The 17163-nt window shown below is 40.2% G+C and overlaps 1 protein-coding gene across 7 annotated transcripts in view; it reads left to right on the top strand.

The window, feature by feature from the left end:
* Positions 1-55: 55 nt before the first annotated feature.
* dnai3 (dynein axonemal intermediate chain 3) overlaps positions 56-17163 on the top strand; it is a 27756-nt gene continuing 10648 nt past the window's right edge. For all 7 annotated transcript variants that reach the window (XR_015119182.1, XR_015119181.1, XM_086223895.1 and 4 more), the window contains exons 1-20: positions 56-196; positions 917-1009; positions 1116-1154; positions 3847-4031; positions 4686-4790; positions 5168-5308; positions 5398-5597; positions 5822-5938; positions 7059-7255; positions 7897-8015; positions 8736-8825; positions 9067-9156; positions 11200-11319; positions 12413-12486; positions 12882-13035; positions 13502-13592; positions 15539-15657; positions 15964-16024; positions 16348-16490; positions 16781-16988. Coding sequence is in view for 5 of the 7 variants with exons in the window: in XM_086223895.1 (XP_086080021.1) it covers positions 949-1009; positions 1116-1154; positions 3847-4031; positions 4686-4790; positions 5168-5308; positions 5398-5597; positions 5822-5938; positions 7059-7255; positions 7897-8015; positions 8736-8825; positions 9067-9156; positions 11200-11319; positions 12413-12486; positions 12882-13035; positions 13502-13592; positions 15539-15657; positions 15964-16024; positions 16348-16490; positions 16781-16988 (2314 nt within the window). In the remaining 2 variants the exon portion in view is untranslated. The remainder of the gene's footprint in view (positions 197-916; positions 1010-1115; positions 1155-3846; positions 4032-4685; positions 4791-5167; positions 5309-5397; positions 5598-5821; positions 5939-7058; positions 7256-7896; positions 8016-8735; positions 8826-9066; positions 9157-11199; positions 11320-12412; positions 12487-12881; positions 13036-13501; positions 13593-15538; positions 15658-15963; positions 16025-16347; positions 16491-16780; positions 16989-17163) is intronic.

Here is a 17163-nt window from a genome sequence, read left to right on the forward strand (position 1 = left end):
GCTTTTAGCCCCGCACTCCTGTAACCCTTGGAAACCAAACACTCCTGCTAATGAGCGAAGAGCGGAAAGTGTTGAAGAGGAATTAAAACTATCAGTGTAAACTACCGGTGATATCTGTAATTATTTGGTCATTGCCTGGTGTTTGAGTCCCGACTGACGTCAGTGTTTTCTACAAATAGCCGAACTGTCATTGAAGGTAACTTAATAACTAATTTGCAGTAATGCTATATGCCACTTTTTTTTAAACCAAGTTGGTGCTAGCTAGCATAACATTATTTCACTTGGACACTAGCTAACTTAAACCATGTCGAATGCAGACTACAAGTTAATATATAGCAAATATTTTCAACAAATCGGTGAATCAGAGAGAGTAACGTTTGTAGTAAGTTTTATTTTTTCAAACTTGTTAGCAGTAGTACGAGCAGTGTTTTTATACTGTTAATGCAATGGTGTCATCAGTACCTATAGTATTAACACGATTATTTTCTTTGCATCTGTGAAAATGAGAAGCGGTGGAAATTAACTAGAGCAAATAACTTACTTTTTTTAAACTATAAGTAACAGAGTTGAGGTGATTTTAACGCTATGTTGCTAACTTCGTTCTATTAAAGGCACCTGAAACTGTAATTTGTATTTACAACCCACATATCATTTGCACAGACCGGTAAATAACTCAACAGTATGAAAAAATAAAACATCGAAAACAGAGAATATTCAAGTTCACCACGAGATGTCGACAGGTTGCATTCATAATGAATTGGTGGGACAGGAAAGAGTCATAGTGTATATATTTTATTTATCCATACATCCATTCATTCATCAAATTTTATTTATATTTCAATCTAAATTATTCATTAAAAGTGTTTTCAGATTAGATGCTAATATGCTCATGTATTTATTCCACTTTGCTTTGTAGGCCAGACTAACTAAGCCATCTTTAGAGCAAAGATGCCACCCAAGACACCAAAGAGTGCAAACAGCAGTTCCGGCTCGAAGAAGAAAGACAAAGGTGAATCTTTTGAAATTTATAAAGTGTAAATGTATGCATGATTATTTCACACAGATCTCTATTGTATAACTATTGTAAATGAAACAGAATGCAACTTCCCATTTAGAAAAGAAGATTCAGTCACCTATTCATTTAGAGAAACCTGGTAAGAGATTTATATTTGTTCTTACATGTTCATTAACTTTATGTCGGTTTAACTATTGGTAAAAAGAAACCCTTCCTTCATCTGCCTAGCATTTACTGTGAACATGAATCTGATGTTCATTAGATAGAAATGGGTTGTGAAATTTATGTATTTTTTACTGTTTTCATAAAGTCCTGCCGTAACTCAGACAACTGAAATATTACTTATAAATCTTTCTTTGAATTTTACTTAGCCATACTCAATGTCCAAGCTTGCATGACCAATGTTCGACCCATTTTATCACCTACATTTGTTTAGGGCCAGTGTCTTAGCAAGGAGAAGCACTTTAAAGCCATAACAACCTGGATAATGTAGGACACAAATCACTGAGTAATAATCAGATGTCTTTGAGGAGTTGAATGCATTCCTCTGATTGATCTTGAGGGTTCTGTTGCATAGCCTTTAGACATGTTCTCTAATCAGCCGTGGATCCCCTTTGGTCTGGTTTACTTTCAACATGCATGAGAACTCACTTTTGGTCAAATCCAGGTCACAAACAATACATCTTTTAGCATATTAGTTTAGGTCACTCTGAAGTAGAAAATGACAGTTGCCAGTGTCAGAAATGTGTGTCAGTCGACAATGGTTTTAAATCACTTAATATTCACTTCCCACATTTTAAATTCAGTTGTTGCCCACTCCAGTTGTGGAGGAGGAAGAGGACATCTGACCTCTCCCTCTTCCTCCTCTCCTGCACAGTGCTGCAGGACCACATGAAGGCAGCATTGCTCTTCCAAGACTGCACAGACCAGCTGATCATTCAGATAAATGAGGGGGACTGCATCTTTGCATAGGCTGAATGTATGGGGAGCCTGAGATCAGGACTAGAAACTGCAATATTCTGACTCAAAGCTGAGCCTGCTCTGCCAGATGGGTATCCGGAAGTATGCATTTTTGAGGTCGATGGCGGCAAACCAGTCCTCTGCAGTTATAAATGTCTCATAGTCAGAGTGGATTATGCAAGAAGAAAGAGGCCGTACAAATTTGAAATACATCTTAAGTGATGTTTACAAATGATGTTTTATTACATTTAGAGGGTTATGGAGCATTGTGCTCTCTTTGTCTCTCAAGCAAATACTTCCCATGAATACAAATACCATAGTTGACACATACCTCTGTGAAATGAAGGGTGTGAATTTCCACTACAATGATTTGGTGTGAAGCCGACGTGGTGTGAGAGGAAAAGGTCGACACACCCAGCTGGGAAGTGGTTACTTAAGCTGTACTTGAGCATTCCCTGCGTCCCCTCAGCAACCTTGTGGGAAGACTTTGAAGAGAAAGACCACAAGCAAGAGGAAAACTGTCATTATGCAGAGCCCTGTTTGCTGTAGAGAGCCCTGGACGGCCCTTATATAAGAACGAGTCTGCAGAGATTGTTTATTAGGAGTAACTGTGTGGTGGCGATGGTGCAGTACTGCGGTTTTATATAGTAACCATCTTGGCTATAAGCCTGTAACCAACCAGTTAATGTCTTATTTGAGGTATTTTATATGCTAGTATAGTCAAGCTGTAACTGCTCAACTGAGTGTGTTTAGATATTGCGTGTAGGCTATTTACAAGGATTGCATTACATCCTGTGATATTGTGGGATGGTCCGCCCTGCAGGGAGTGGCAGCTGAAGGATCAGAGGTGTCGGAGTGTGTGTTTGATCAGAGGAATATATGTCATGGTGTGTGTAGGTTGGGTGACTTGTAACCTTGTCCATTGTGTGAATGTCATTTGATAAGTGAGGTTTAACTGTGGCATCTCCATATTCCTTCTCATCATCTCCTCTTTGTCAGCACTCTGTCATCCATTTACTGCTGCATCTTCTCATCTAGATCAGATATCGTTGTTGCAAAATGTTGCTGCTTTGGCTGATATGTTGACAAGGTTGTTATTTATGTTGTACTCAAGTCACTATATTTAGGTTTTATTCCAAGTTTTATACAATACAGTATAGATCATATTGTTTTTCTACATGCTTCTTCAAGTTGTAATGTATTCATTATTACTGTATTTATTACTTTACACTGCGACTTGTTTTACTTTTTTAGTCATTATATTGTAATGCAATTAATTCTATATTGTATATTCTTAAGCTTGCCCAATTGTGAACTCAGAGCGTAGCTCTAATAGAGCTTAGGCTATGTATATATAAATAGGTATATATTTCTACACCCCTTGATTTCTGTAGAGTTATATATCTCTGTTGCTCCTTCTGTTCAGTATCTGTTTTATAAAACTGGTTTGTGTGATTATAACTTCTAATTTGTCTTTGGGAGGTGAATATGGTTATTACGAATGCAGGACGCAATTAATTATAAATTTGTTTGTTTTAAAAGCTCTTTTGATCCTTCTCAACATGAGCACTGATGCAAGAATGGTGACAGATTTGTTTTGTACATCCAAGTTGTAGACATTGCATTTAAACACTTAGGTCATTAGTACATCAACACCATGGTAATCAAATCCCCTGGCTAACTTTAATGTCCTAAAAACAACAACAAAATGATGCTTGTGTGGAGCCGAAGCACAAATTAAATCCCAAAACAGTTTGTGCTTTCACCCACCCTTGAGCTTAGTGTGCTCGTAAAGTTAAAATTCATCTATATCTATAATTTCCTCTGCCTACCAACTTTCTCCTCTATATTGATTGTGCACTCTCACCGAGGTCACCCTGATGACATCTTCCCCATGGTCCTGACATCTGCCACCCAGGAGGTTTTTGGTTGCCGTGCTGATGAAGATGTCACCGGGGAAAACCCTTACAAGCTGCTGAAAAAAGACGACATCATACAGGACATTAAGAGCAGAGCTGCAGTGTCCGATTTCAGCCCAGTGAAGCACATTGTGCTGGTGAAGATCATCCATTGTTATATAGATCTTTCTGACACTACTGCTAAGACACTCTGTTGGTGCACAGACCCCATATTAAGAGCTGTGGGAACAGACTGATCAACTCTATTTATTTGGATTCCTCTCAGTCTTAGAGGATTTTTGACTCTTCTATCACGTACATTACTCTTGTGAAGAGGTTTTCAAAGGGCGCGGTGTGTGTCCCCAGGGGGGCTCAAGACTCAGCGAGTGGAGGTGAAAGAATATTAGTTGGGTTGAGAGATGAAAGGAGAATGTAACCATTTTTCCCTCTTTCCAATAGTTGGGGAAGGGGTGTCTCAGGATAGACTGTTTTCATGTATTTGGTGTACTTTGAAGTTATGTAAATGAGGAATATTAGATTAGTTTAGCTAAATACTTGACAGACTATGTGATCAAAAACCATAATAATGATCCAAGAGAGTATATGCATCCAGAAACTAAACTATGAGGAATGGAAGGGGGTGTTTTATTCCAGGCATTGTTTAAGAGGAGGCCCAATATCTCAAACTTTAAAAAGACCTGATTTAATGAACCCAGAGAGCATATGGTCACGTTAAAATAACAAAAGGAGATGAAAAGAAAGTCTGTTTCCAATGTTAATCTGACTTTGCTCTATATTTGTCCTGTTGACAGAATTACCCAGAGAATGAGATCTTGCTGGTTTTTGACAGGGACTTCACCTATGGCCACAGCTTTTACCTGGTTCTGACTCCAGAAGCAAAAAACAGAATTATAATTGTAAGGTGACAGTTATTTTGTTTATGAATCTTTCCAAATTTTGGTCTTTGTTGATAACATTACACTGAATATGTGACATTTTTCTTAAAACTACTACCTATTCTGTAAATTAGCAGTCATTTGCTCACACTTGTTTCTATTGGTGACTTTCAAAATTTAGGTGTTTACTCATTTTAATCAGTAACTGTAGTGGTTTGTATCAAAGGATCAAGGATGTCAATTTTGTACTGGTTCATCATATTTTTAAAGATTTGTAGTGGCTTAAACAAATGATAAAAAAGATAATCCTCTGGTTTATTAACAAGTCATACATCTTAATTAGTCATCCTCCCCCATTATTTCTATGATTTTTTTTTTTTTTTTTACATGTACTGCAGCCCCCTGAGCCCGAGACACCAGAAATGACACCAGAAGAGTTTTCTTGTGACTTTAATAAAACACCAGAACCAAAGCAATGGGTGTCTCTCGGCAGTGAACAGGAGATCAAAGAGGAATCTGTCCAAGAGTCAAGAGAAAAGGTACCGTAGTATCTAATCAAACACATTTGGTGTTTCTCATTCACCTTAGTCCTGCATTTTTCACCCGTCTATTCTGTCTCCGTGGTCAGCTGGTGCTCAGGTTCTCCAGAGAGAGGAGGAAGTTTGGAATGCCGTTCTGTTTTTCCGACCGCAATGTTGCAGATGTTAAGGATGGCTACCTGGAGTGTGTGTCCTATCAGGACAGCCGATTCAGCATCAAGCAGATGCAGAGGGACTGCGGGATGCAGGCTGTGCCCAGACTCCAGAGCAGCAGTGCCCAGACACAGTGGTACATAAAACCAATTTGAGCTTCTGTGGAAAACGTGATTTACAGTCTGTCAGTGAAAAATAATTGTACCTGCCTTAGTGCATTAGGAAAATAATACTTTACACTGATCGCTTTATCCAAAATTCATTTCTATATGCCTTGTACGTGGAGAAGACTGTACTGCAGACTTATTCATCAAAAAACATTCATTTTGTGATTTTTTTTTCTTTCTGGTTTCTTTACAGGAAGATACTGAGGAATAACTTTACACAATACACACCAAGAGAACTGAATGAAGATGAAAAAGATAACCTCCTGTGTTCTGAGAGCTTGAAGCATTTTTGTAAATTAGTGACTCCCAGGTAAAGACGAATATATAGGACTAATGGTGAATTCTATCTGTTTTCAAGGGGATATTTTGCAGAACAGGGTGAGAGCATGGTACCAGACATTATGTCACCCCTCTGTAAGGTGTTAAGCCAGTTTGAGCAATGGCAGCATTTTCCTTTATTTTTATTTTCCCATCCCCACTTATCCTCCTTGTGCAGCCTTTTGGCCTTTTAGTGAGACCAAGAATGTTCATAAAATGAACAGAGGGATCTATAGTCTTGCTTGGGGATTGCAGAGTCTAGCCACATATTTGGATGACCGCTTGCTGCTGGCATGCTAAAAGAGGGAGGCGGTGACACACACAGACGTCCTGGCACAAATGGACACTTTGGGTTTTGCAGTGAACAGGGACTTAAGTGGCTTGACTGACACAGAAAATACTAAGCTGGAGGAGTCTTTTATTGGATTCCCTCCTGTCAGCTGAGACACATTCAGGTCCACTCTGGCTCATGTAGTAACAGGAAAACGGGTCGCATGTGGTCTGTTTCCCAGGCTCAGGGCTTAATGGCATGGGCATTGTTAGTGGTGAGACAGGGCAGGGTGTTCAAGAGAGGTTTCCTGAGTTGGGCTGTATCTCTCAGACTTGACCAAGTGTGCCAAAGACAATGTAACCAGATGTGTTCTCTGTTTGATATGTCCTTGTGTAGCGGCAGTGGAAACAGTTGTATTTTCTATCAATAGAAGCCAGGACGCTTCTTTTGAGTCAGCACCCACTTGTCCTTAAAGTCTAATTAGGACAAATACTATAAGTGCAGCATGCACAGTTGAAGGCCTTGCACAGTCGCTGCCTGTTAGTGGAACTCTGCCAAACAGGAGGGGAAACAAAGCTGCCACCACTTTTACCTGGCAACGCATTTCTTTCTGTCATGAAGTGATATCCAAAAAAAATCACAAAAATAAGATGAGATTGAAAGGAAGTTGATGTGATTTCCCTTATCTGTTACTGCATATTTACCTCGTTTTCTGTTCCTACGCATCCTAATGAGTCAGACATAAGTGAACACCATGAGTATTCAAAGACTAGAACTATGGAGGGACTCAATACAAGAGTGGAGGTAATCTCAAGTTTAAATGAATATTATCCTTTTGCAGGGTTTTGCAAGCCCTTCAGCAAGAAGAAATTATGAATGTTTTCATTGATGACTGGAAGTCTTTGGGGACAGAGGCTGAGGACGAACAGTGGTCTGGGAAGGTTTCTGAAGGTTTGATGCTCCATCAGGCCTTCACAGTCCAGAAGTGCGCCCAGGACAAGACAATCAGCTGCATGAACTGGCATCCCACCATCCATGGTAAAGGACTAATGTTCAGTCAAGGAACAGATTTTTTACAAGGATTTAACAGTAGTCAGCATGGCTTGGAGGTAGAGTGTCTGTCTAGCAACCAAAGAGTTGCTGGTTCAATCCTCACTTCCCCCGGTGACCATGTTGAAGTATCCTTGAGCAAAATACTGATTCCCTAATGGCTTAGGATAGCCCTGCGACAGACTGCCAACCCATCCAGGGTGAACCCCGCCTCTTGCCCAATGTCAGCTGGGATAGGTTCCAGCCCCCTTCCCCCCCGCGACCCTTAACAGGATAAGAAAATGGATGGATGGATGGATGGATGGATGGATGGATGGATTTAACAGTAGAAAACTCTCAACAAAAATAAAGACAGTATCTTGACATCATCACAATCACTTAATTTTTCTAGTTTCCTTCGAAAAGCAGAGCTCAGCAATGACCTGTGTTGAAGTCCCACTGGGAATGGGCTGATGCATATAAGCCAAACCATTTGACCGGTGTGGCTGTTATGTTTGTGCTTCAAAGTAGGGATTGAAGTTGATCCACCGATCAATCATCAGAGTCAAAGAGGCTTTAAAAACATAGTAGACATCTGCTTTGCCAATGAGCAGTTGGATGTGTTTTATTATTTGTTTTTGACATGCTAGGTGTGATAGCTGTGGCTCTGACTGAGAAGAAGAAGGAGAGATTGAACGACTCCACCATGCTGGTCGCTGGACCTGCTCTAATACTCTTCTACAGCTTCTCTGACCCTTCTAATCCCCAGGTATGGCAAGTATATGAGTGTTGCCTCTGAAATAAAAGTACAGTATGTACAAATAGGAAAAAGATAGTAAATTCTATATTTCTCTCTTCATGGTAGCTTATGAACAAAGTTTCTATTTTCTTACTCTGTGTGTGCTTGAGACTTTTAAGTGTAAAATAGCTGCAAGGATTAGTTTTGCGCTGTCATCCAAGACCCACAAGTGCTTTAGCAAAATTCGAGATCTATTGATTTCACCCGAGCACTAGATCAATAACTAAGCTGCTCAAAGCGAGCAACCGAATCACTCAAAAGTAATGTGAGTTCAGCATGACGTATTCCTGCTCTGGTGCTTGTCATGCTTGACTTCCACCCTCTGCTGAGGCAGAGATGAAAGTAGCACAGACTTCTGCATAGAGGAAACAGATTTGTTGTATAACTGAAATAAATATATTTATTTAGAGTAGGGAAAAAGTCTGGTCTTGTTCTAAATTTAACCAGTAGATTTAAACATGATGCTGAATAATGACTGCTCTGTAATACCATCCTTCTTCTGGGTCTTTTTCCCCTTATGCATGATGAAATAGAATCTACCGTATGCATTTGGTTTTGTGGATTAAACGCTGAACTTTGCATGGAGAGACCAGAATAAATAAATACTTGGTATGGCAAGCATCCAGTACATGGAAATTTCTACTTTGAAATGCAATATTTCTGCCCTGTGTATGGGTTTTTGTGTTTCAGTTGCTGCTGGAATGCCCAGACGCCATTCTTGCCTTTGAGTTCTGCCCCTCTGATCCAAATATTATTGTTGGCGGCTGCGTGAACGGCCAGGTGCTGACTTTGACTCTGCTCTGCCCTGCTGCTTTTTACCCACTAGCATTCTTCCATACCTCTTTCTAAATCCTCCATTTTTTCACAGATGCCTCGGTTTTATTTTGATTAATATTCAAAGATGGAGAAGCATATTCTACTGTACTTATTCTGTTTTTATCAATGTCCGATCAGATGGTTTTATTATGTATGAAAGTGTGTTTGCACTGCTTGATCCTGGGTTTTTGATACTGTTTTGCAGGTTGTGTTATGGGATGTATCTGCTCATGTCGCACACTTACAGGGAACACATCCCGGTGGTAAACATGTGTCTGTCAACAGTGACATGTTCGTAAGTACCCATATCCCGTCTCTAATGAGCATTATGTTGATATAATAATAATATATGGTGTTCCATATCTGTGTTGGTGTTTTACATGTGGTTTCAGTTACCGTAATTCTTCTCTTCGTGGTGATGTCAGCTCGGTTTATTCATGCATGGGTCCTCTGTTTATCAAAGGATGCAGCGTATTTGCTGTAAAGACAGGCTGGAGCTTTTTGATGATACGTTGTGTCCTGAATTTGCTCCTCGTCCTCACCCTTTCATTAGATGGGAATGCAGTGGCCTAATGGTTCTTTTCAAGCCAGCCACAGCTGTCATAACTAGTTCTGCAAACTTAGTAATGCCAAGACCCTGCTGCGTAAGGAAAGCACCTCAGTCAGATTGACACAGTCTGTAAGTGAGTGAAAAGCCTCTTCAATGAGGACTAAAACTTCAAAGAGGGTTTATCTTTGGTTTACTCTAGTTTACCAAAGCCATACTGGGTGTATAAGCTTGCCATTGGGCAATTACTTTAGATAGTGTAAAGTCGTGTTGGAGTCAAAAAAATCTGTTACAGTAAGTTAGCATTGTCGAACATCCAGTCCCCTCATCTCAAAGTCTGTGGGATTTTGAATGGGTTTTTGGTAATGCTTGAAATAAGGCTAGTGGTTCTAACTGGCTTAGTATATGTTAACATATTATTCCGACAGAATAAAACAGAAAATTCTGAAGTTTATGTGCCTCAAAAACAGCAGTTGTCGTCAAGCTGAAAGCTGAAGAATCACAAAGTTAAATGCAGTGAAGTCATGCTTCTGCAACTTAGGTTGTGCATGATGCTAGCTTTACACATCTATCGATTGCATTTACACCTCTAAAATCATGAAAGTGGTGTTCATTTGAAAGATTATCTTGTGACACAAAACATTTGAGTCTCATAAACTCTTCTTAGCAGCAGCTTATTTTCAACAGCAATCGAAAAACCACTGTAAAAATCCAATTGGCTTTTGGTCAAGGAAACCCATGGAGACAGTAATGCCTGCAGCACTCTATCCTCTGCTCCATCCAAGTTCTCCTTGCAGTTTGAAACGAGTTTTTCTCCTACAGCACAAAGATAATGGGTCCTGTTACTGGCAATGGAGGGCTCTCCTTCTACAGGAGACTTCTCTTGTCTTAACGTCATAGTAAATGAAGATAGCCACAGCATATCTGCCTTGTTAAATGGTTTTCTGTGGAGTGCTAGAGGGAGGGAGGGGCTCAGGTTCAAACCCACAACATAGCAAGTACATTAAGTCCACCACAGCCTGTTTAAACATTCAGAAACCAAATATTAAACCAGTTCAACCCGTAAAGCCTGACCTCCCCTGATGCTTTACACTTGGATCTGTATTTAAATAGACACATATGCCTCCATCACCCTGCCCCCATTTTCTTTGTGTGTTTCTACAGTGGAACAGCTGTTTCCATCCCTCTCCCCACTTCTTTCTTGTCTTTTGCTTTCCCCTCTACCACCTCCCTATGCTTCTTTTCTATTCTCTTGATCCTTGTTTGCTCTTCATTTCCCAGAGTCAACAGCATCAGCTCACATACTCCAGCTGTTACACAAGCCCTCCGTCTACCACCGTAGTTTGTCCCCAGAGAAGATAACACACAGGCAAATCAGATCACTGCCCTCCCTTGTGTTTGCAGTGTAAACAAGACCTTATTTCTACGCCGAGTGCTGTGAAAGCTGCACTACAGCAGCACCTGTTGCTACATTATCAGATAAATGGAGAATGAAAATCCTGCCGTGTGTATGTTTTAGTTTCCCACCATTTTACATGGCCGATCCAACCACAGATGCAGCCAAACTAGACGATGTATGAGCAGCCACAGTTAGCATGTAGCACCATGAGCATGTATGTTGCAAAAAAGATTCTGATTTTTGCAAGTAGAATTGCCAACATGGTTCCATAATCAGTATATCTTTTGCCTGCAGTTTCAGAACATAGGGGTTCTCCACTGTATGAATTCCTGAAATTGAATTGTCAGAGCTCACTGTACATGCTGTGCCTTTTGTGTCTGACCTCCCATCAGGACCTCAATGACAACAAAGAGAATAAGACTCCCGTTGTGCGCTTCTGTGCAGTGTCTGCCTTAGAGAGCAGCCACAAAGCACCAATTACGGATGTCCACTGGCTGCCACAAACATTTGAGGTAGGAGACACTGAAGGGCAGAGGGGCTGGAGGGACACCAAATGGGCAGAACACGACTGCTCACGGAGTTGGTTATTCTTTTTTCTATCAGTAGTGCAGTGGGTAGGCGCTGCTCCATAAAGTAAACCAGTGTTTCATTTGACCTATGTGGATTGATTCAAGTGTTTTTACTGTGATAATGTATTTATCAATGGTTCCAAAACATTCTTGGGTGTTTGCTTGATCCTTATTGTATCTAATGCAAACACTCTTGTGTGTCAAGTTTCATATTGCTCTGAGTTTGACATCTAACTTTAGAATATTGAGTTCTTATCTGGCTGTAGTTAAAAGCCACTAAACAGCTCCAACCGGAGCATTCGTGGATGTAGTGAAGCAGTGAGTCTAGAACAGATACTATGAATGCGAGAATATAACTTAGCTGTGGCAGTGGGCAATATGACCTGGTTGCAGAGTTGGAAAACATGGACAATATGTACAGCACTGCTGAAATTATAACACCACGTCTCAAGTACCACAAAGTGTGCCAATAATCCAAATGTGTTTTTTCTTCTCAAACTGCCGTACTTTGCTTTTCCTGACAGCTGCACTTAAACATTTCTGCCGTGCTAAAAGTAAAGTCTTTTGATGACATTGATGTATTTGCCTATTGAACTGAAGTATTTTCTGCTGTAATTATGGTGCTTAGTCTATAGCCAAGCGAAAACATGAGGAACATTAATTCTAAAAGGCAATGCTGCCAGCCATAAACATATCCAAGCAGTAATAATGAACGTCACTCTCACATAGATTCAATAAATCATTGAATGAGCATGTCGCTCAGTGTTTCTAAAATGTTCTTGTTGGATAAATAAGGAATGCATTCACAATGGTGCTTTTCCCTCGCCTCTGTAATAAATGTAATAAATCAACCAACAATAATAAATGTCGACAACTGCTGGCACTCATCTGGATAAGTAAAATAAGGCAATCATCAAAGTGCCCCCAGGGAACGTCAAGCTCCCATATATCTTCAGAGGAACCTTGCTTGCTGCTATCAGCTCCTTAAGCCTGACAGATGTTTGTTTCCTTTGTAACTCCCTCTTTATCTGATTAGGTGACCAGAACAGGCCAACCGGTGGAGAACAAATACAGCATTTCAGTCCAGGTGGTCACCTGCTCCCCAGACTGGTAGGCCATATACAGGAAATTGTGCCGTTCTGATGGTGAATGTTGTGAGCGTGGAACTAAGAGTGATGGCATATGTTTGGCAGATATATTTATATGTCTGCATCTCAACTGATTCATATATTAAGGTTGTCAGGTGCATCAGATCTCCTGTCTCTGGGTGGATTTAGTGACTTATGTTCAGATGTCAGTTTGCTTGTCTGGACTTTTTGTACTGTAGTTGTCTACTTGTCAATCATCATGCATGTTATCTGAGGTTACAGCTTCTATATAATGACAGATTGCTTATTTATATTTTGGGTAGAATAGACAATGTCATTGATTAACTCTTTGTGTACTTGTGGAGTTTGCTAGTTTTGAAATGAACATTTCATTCTGTTTGTCTGCTTTGTCTAAAGCTCTTTGCTGTTCTGGGACATCCGATTACCAAAACTGTTGTCTCAGTCAGCATCGGACAGGAAGCAGAATGTGGATCAGAAGACCCGGATGATGACGTATGGGGTCCCCAACACTTTTAAACATTTGGACCGCACATGGAAACCTCTGTTCAGGGTACTAAAGGGTCAGGGTGCAAAATATCATGATTTGTTAGCATTACAGAATCATAACACTTTCTAGATGAAAGTGTTGATGATGAATGAGCATTAGTTGTAGGCAGTTTTATCAGTTTTCAAATTTAAAAACCAATCATTTTCATCTTATTCAAAAACGGCTAACTCGTGATAGCAAGTATACCACAGAATCCTTTCAGCAGCTCCTTGAATATAACTACTAAATTTCATAGAAATACTACAAAAGACATAAAGCTATTTCTATGGTACGGTAAGGACCAGCTGGACAGTCCTGGAGTGTTTGGGCTGTTACTTTTGTTCCATTCCTTGGTCTGTCATGCTTAAAAGGTTCAAAACTTCAAAATGTATTTTTCATTATATTAAATGGCTCTAATGGGGTGTATTGAGCCTGATGGGCTTCTGACAGCTCTGCAGATGTCTAACAGGCTGGTTTACGTCATGCTCAGGTTTCCCTGCCAAAGATCAATGGCGGCGGTGAATATGCCCCTTTGAAGTTCAGCCTAGAAAACTACACCTGTAATGGAAATACACGCACAGGTGAGAGATTTTACCTGACTGCTGCAGTTTATTTGTTTCTGGCTGTTGCCCCCCACCCCACCTTCACCAACATTACGCCATCATACACAACTGTTACAAAAGAAAGCTCAACATTTGCAATTTTAGAATGTAAAGTATAGAGATATTAAAAACCAAAGACACAACAAACTGATGTGTGACACCTATGTAACAATCATTGGGTTTTAGTTTTCAATTCCTTGCTATTTACATGCCCTCGTAACAGATTCATAGCATGACAATATTCATTTTTTTGACTAGATTTACAACTTAGATGTGGAGATTTTTTTCAAAATAATTTTCAAGTGAGTACAGGTAAGAGGACATCCATATAGTTTATAAAAAAAAAAAAAAAGACAAACAGATGAAGGGTTGTTGGTAGGTCGCTGGTTTACAACTATGAGTTTTTTTCCGTCTTAGATTCTTGAATTCTTCTTCAGATGGGTGAGCACAGTGATCAGTGAGGCAGGGCTCACTTTCTTTCTTTCTTTCTTTCTTTCGGCCCGTCTCCTCCTGCTCTCCTCTGGTTTCATAGCTCTTTATTAAGTGATACTTCCAAAACAAGGCTCTCATAGTTGCAGAGCATTTGCCTGGCTAACTGTCAGCTCTTTGCAATATGCTGCTGAGGCTGATGGAGGGACAAGGGATGATCATGTGTGTCCTGGCTGGTCACGAAGAGACCTGTCTTTGTCTGACTGAAGGTCTGCCTCTATAAACACAACTTTGATGGTTTGTGGTTATAAAATTAATACACTCATTAACTGAGGCAATAAATCCACTAGGTTGTTTTGATCGCTCTCAGACAGTCTGTTATTAGATTTAAAGAATGGCTGTGCGATTGATACTGACTGAGGCTGTTCCATGCGGTCTTTCAGTCTTCTCTCTATTTGGATTTGGGTTTTGATTTTCTCTCACGTGCATCTACAGTAGAGAAGGAAGAGTTATCCTCATTTGGCAGTGGCTATACCTTAGACTGTTTCAAATCAGCTTTCATCACCATCGAAGTCATTCTTAATGTGATGAAAAATGAAAATTAAAAAAACGTAGAATTATCTGAGTATTTTTCCTTGTATGCTTATTGTGTGTTTATTTTGATATCTTAATTTTGATCTTGGCATCCTTATCTGAGTATCGACCTCGTGTTTTTCCTTGTCTTTATCAAAACAAATTCCAGTGGGGATAAAGCAGCAGTTTAGTAGCAATATACTGCACCGCCATATCAGGCAAAGTTCTCCATCTTTGCTGTTCTCTAAACTTTACAATCTTCCGAAACAGCAGAAGTGCTTTCAGAAAATGCGTGATAGTGGAATCTAATCTGACCTTCAAGAACTCCTCCAGCAGCGTACAGTAACAAGCTGACACTTGATTGGGGCAGGCCCTCTGATAAGAGAGTATGAGCTGATAGTTCGGTCCTGTCCCAAACACACAGTTACACTTTTGCAATCAAAACGACCTCATGACCATCAGCGTCTTCCTTCTCTCCACGAGTCCGACCCCCACCCACCTCTATTCTCCTGGTTTTTTTTACCACTCCCCTCATATTCCGTTATACCAAGCTACTCCCCTCAGCTGTACCTCTCCTCTCCTCTCCCCTATCTTTTTGTTCATGGTCAGATTACACAGCCAGCTGCACTAACATTTCTGTTTCTCTTGCTGAATTTGTCTATTTTTACTGTTTATCTTTCTTTGCAATCTACCAAAGTTGTGACTTCTTCTATTTCTACTTGTGACTACTTCTTCTTCTGTTTTTGTGATGTTTTTTTCTTCATCTTCTAACAAGACAAACACAGCAGTTTGAAAGTCACTTAAGTACCACTTAACTATACTGCACAAAGTAAAGAATTTGCAGTTTGTGTGAATTTACCCATGAAAGTGATACAACTCTACCTAATTCATCACAATCTCTCTCCTGCTGTGTGTCCTGACAGAAGAAGCTCCTGATGACAGTTCAGAGGTACCTCCAGACTACAGCCAGCTCAGAGCCCCCTCGGCTAAAACACTCACAGCTCTGGAAGACGTCAGTACTAAGATTTACTTTGGAACAGAGGTAAACACTCTCCTCCAAGAACACCGTGCTACATTTATCTTTAGTACACCACTCAACTGTTTCTGCAACCTTGAATGTAACTCCATTTGTCTCCTATTTTATTTTCATGCGACATTATCAACATAATGGAAAAATGAAAATTGGAAGGTAATCATTGTGTTTTGTTTCAGGAAATTAACTGTGCTGGCAGATGTGCTAAATTATACTTTCCCAATGTAACAGAATGTCTATGAATAAAACTAGATTATGGAGGTTTATTTGATCTTTCCTCGCAGAATGTTCATAATGTGAATATTTTACTGCCAGGATGGGGAGATTGTTTACACAGACTGGAAACTGGAGAAAGACGACTCTGGACGGCTACATAGTGAGTACAACGCCATTACCAGAAACAGCTGAAAAGAACATTACTTTACATAAATGTCAGACAATTAATTTCCTAAAGCAGAGCTGAATGTGTCCTCAGTGTCTTGAAACCAAATCCTAACGATAATTCTGTCAGGATTACTTTCATGTAGATTATAGAATCTTGAGAGGTAGGTTTCTAAATCAGTGAGAATGTGTTAGTTATGAGTTAGCAAGTTCGAGTACATCAAATAGTGACTTTAACATCTAACAGCAGTTCATAATACGCAATATTCTACTGTTAGTACACATGCGCCTCATCTGCCCATCTCTCCTCTTTCATAGGTGCCAAACCCCTCCATTGTTTTAACATCCATCATGGTTTGGTGAATACTGTCCAGCGATCGCCCTTCTTCAAAGACATCATTCTGACTGGTACTTCGCCATCTGGGAGCTGCAATTTTGCTATTTGGAAGGAAGGAGTCATGGTGAGAACCTGCAAAAAAAAATAGATAAATAAATTCAGTGACTGCAACCAGTAGTCTCTCAGTGGGCGGGACAGATTTAAAAGCTGGTTTCCTCTCTTCTCCTCTCTTGCCTGCTATGTTCTACATAGATTTAGATGTATTACCAAAATGACTGCAACAGCTGAAGTTCTTGATTAGGTTTTTAAGGATGAAAAAATAATGAACCCTGTGCATAATATTGAATAATTAACACCTCAGATGTATTATTTAATCAAATCCCTCTATTCATCTCCTTGGAAACTGACTTCTAGGACGGCCCTATTATCCTTTCACCGAGCTCCGAGCAGCTGTGCACTGTTGCATGCTGGTCTCTGTCCCGACCAGCCGTGTTCTTCATTGGGAAAGATGACGGCAGCGTTGAAGCGTGGAACCTGCTGGAGAAGACTCATGAACCAGCACAGGTCTATGCACACATCACCAGTGCCAAAATCACCTGCATCAAACCCTGGATGGTGTCCTGTGAGTTCCGACTGTCTCTTCACACTACAGCAGTATATTTCATTTTTATTTACTGTTCACCTGAAAACTCTGCAGCAGTCCCCTGCTAGCGCTGAGAAATATAGCAGCTTCTTCCTCCCTCTGATTTTATTTATATCATGGCAGCCTTGGTGATAAGGGAGATGTGTGTTGTTGT

This window comes from Aulostomus chinensis, chromosome 14, assembly GCF_037954235.1.
Source record: "Aulostomus chinensis isolate RoL2024-O1b breed Wild chromosome 14, RoL_Achi_v1.0, whole genome shotgun sequence".
In the NCBI taxonomy this organism is placed as follows: Eukaryota; Metazoa; Chordata; class Actinopteri; order Syngnathiformes; family Aulostomidae; genus Aulostomus; species Aulostomus chinensis.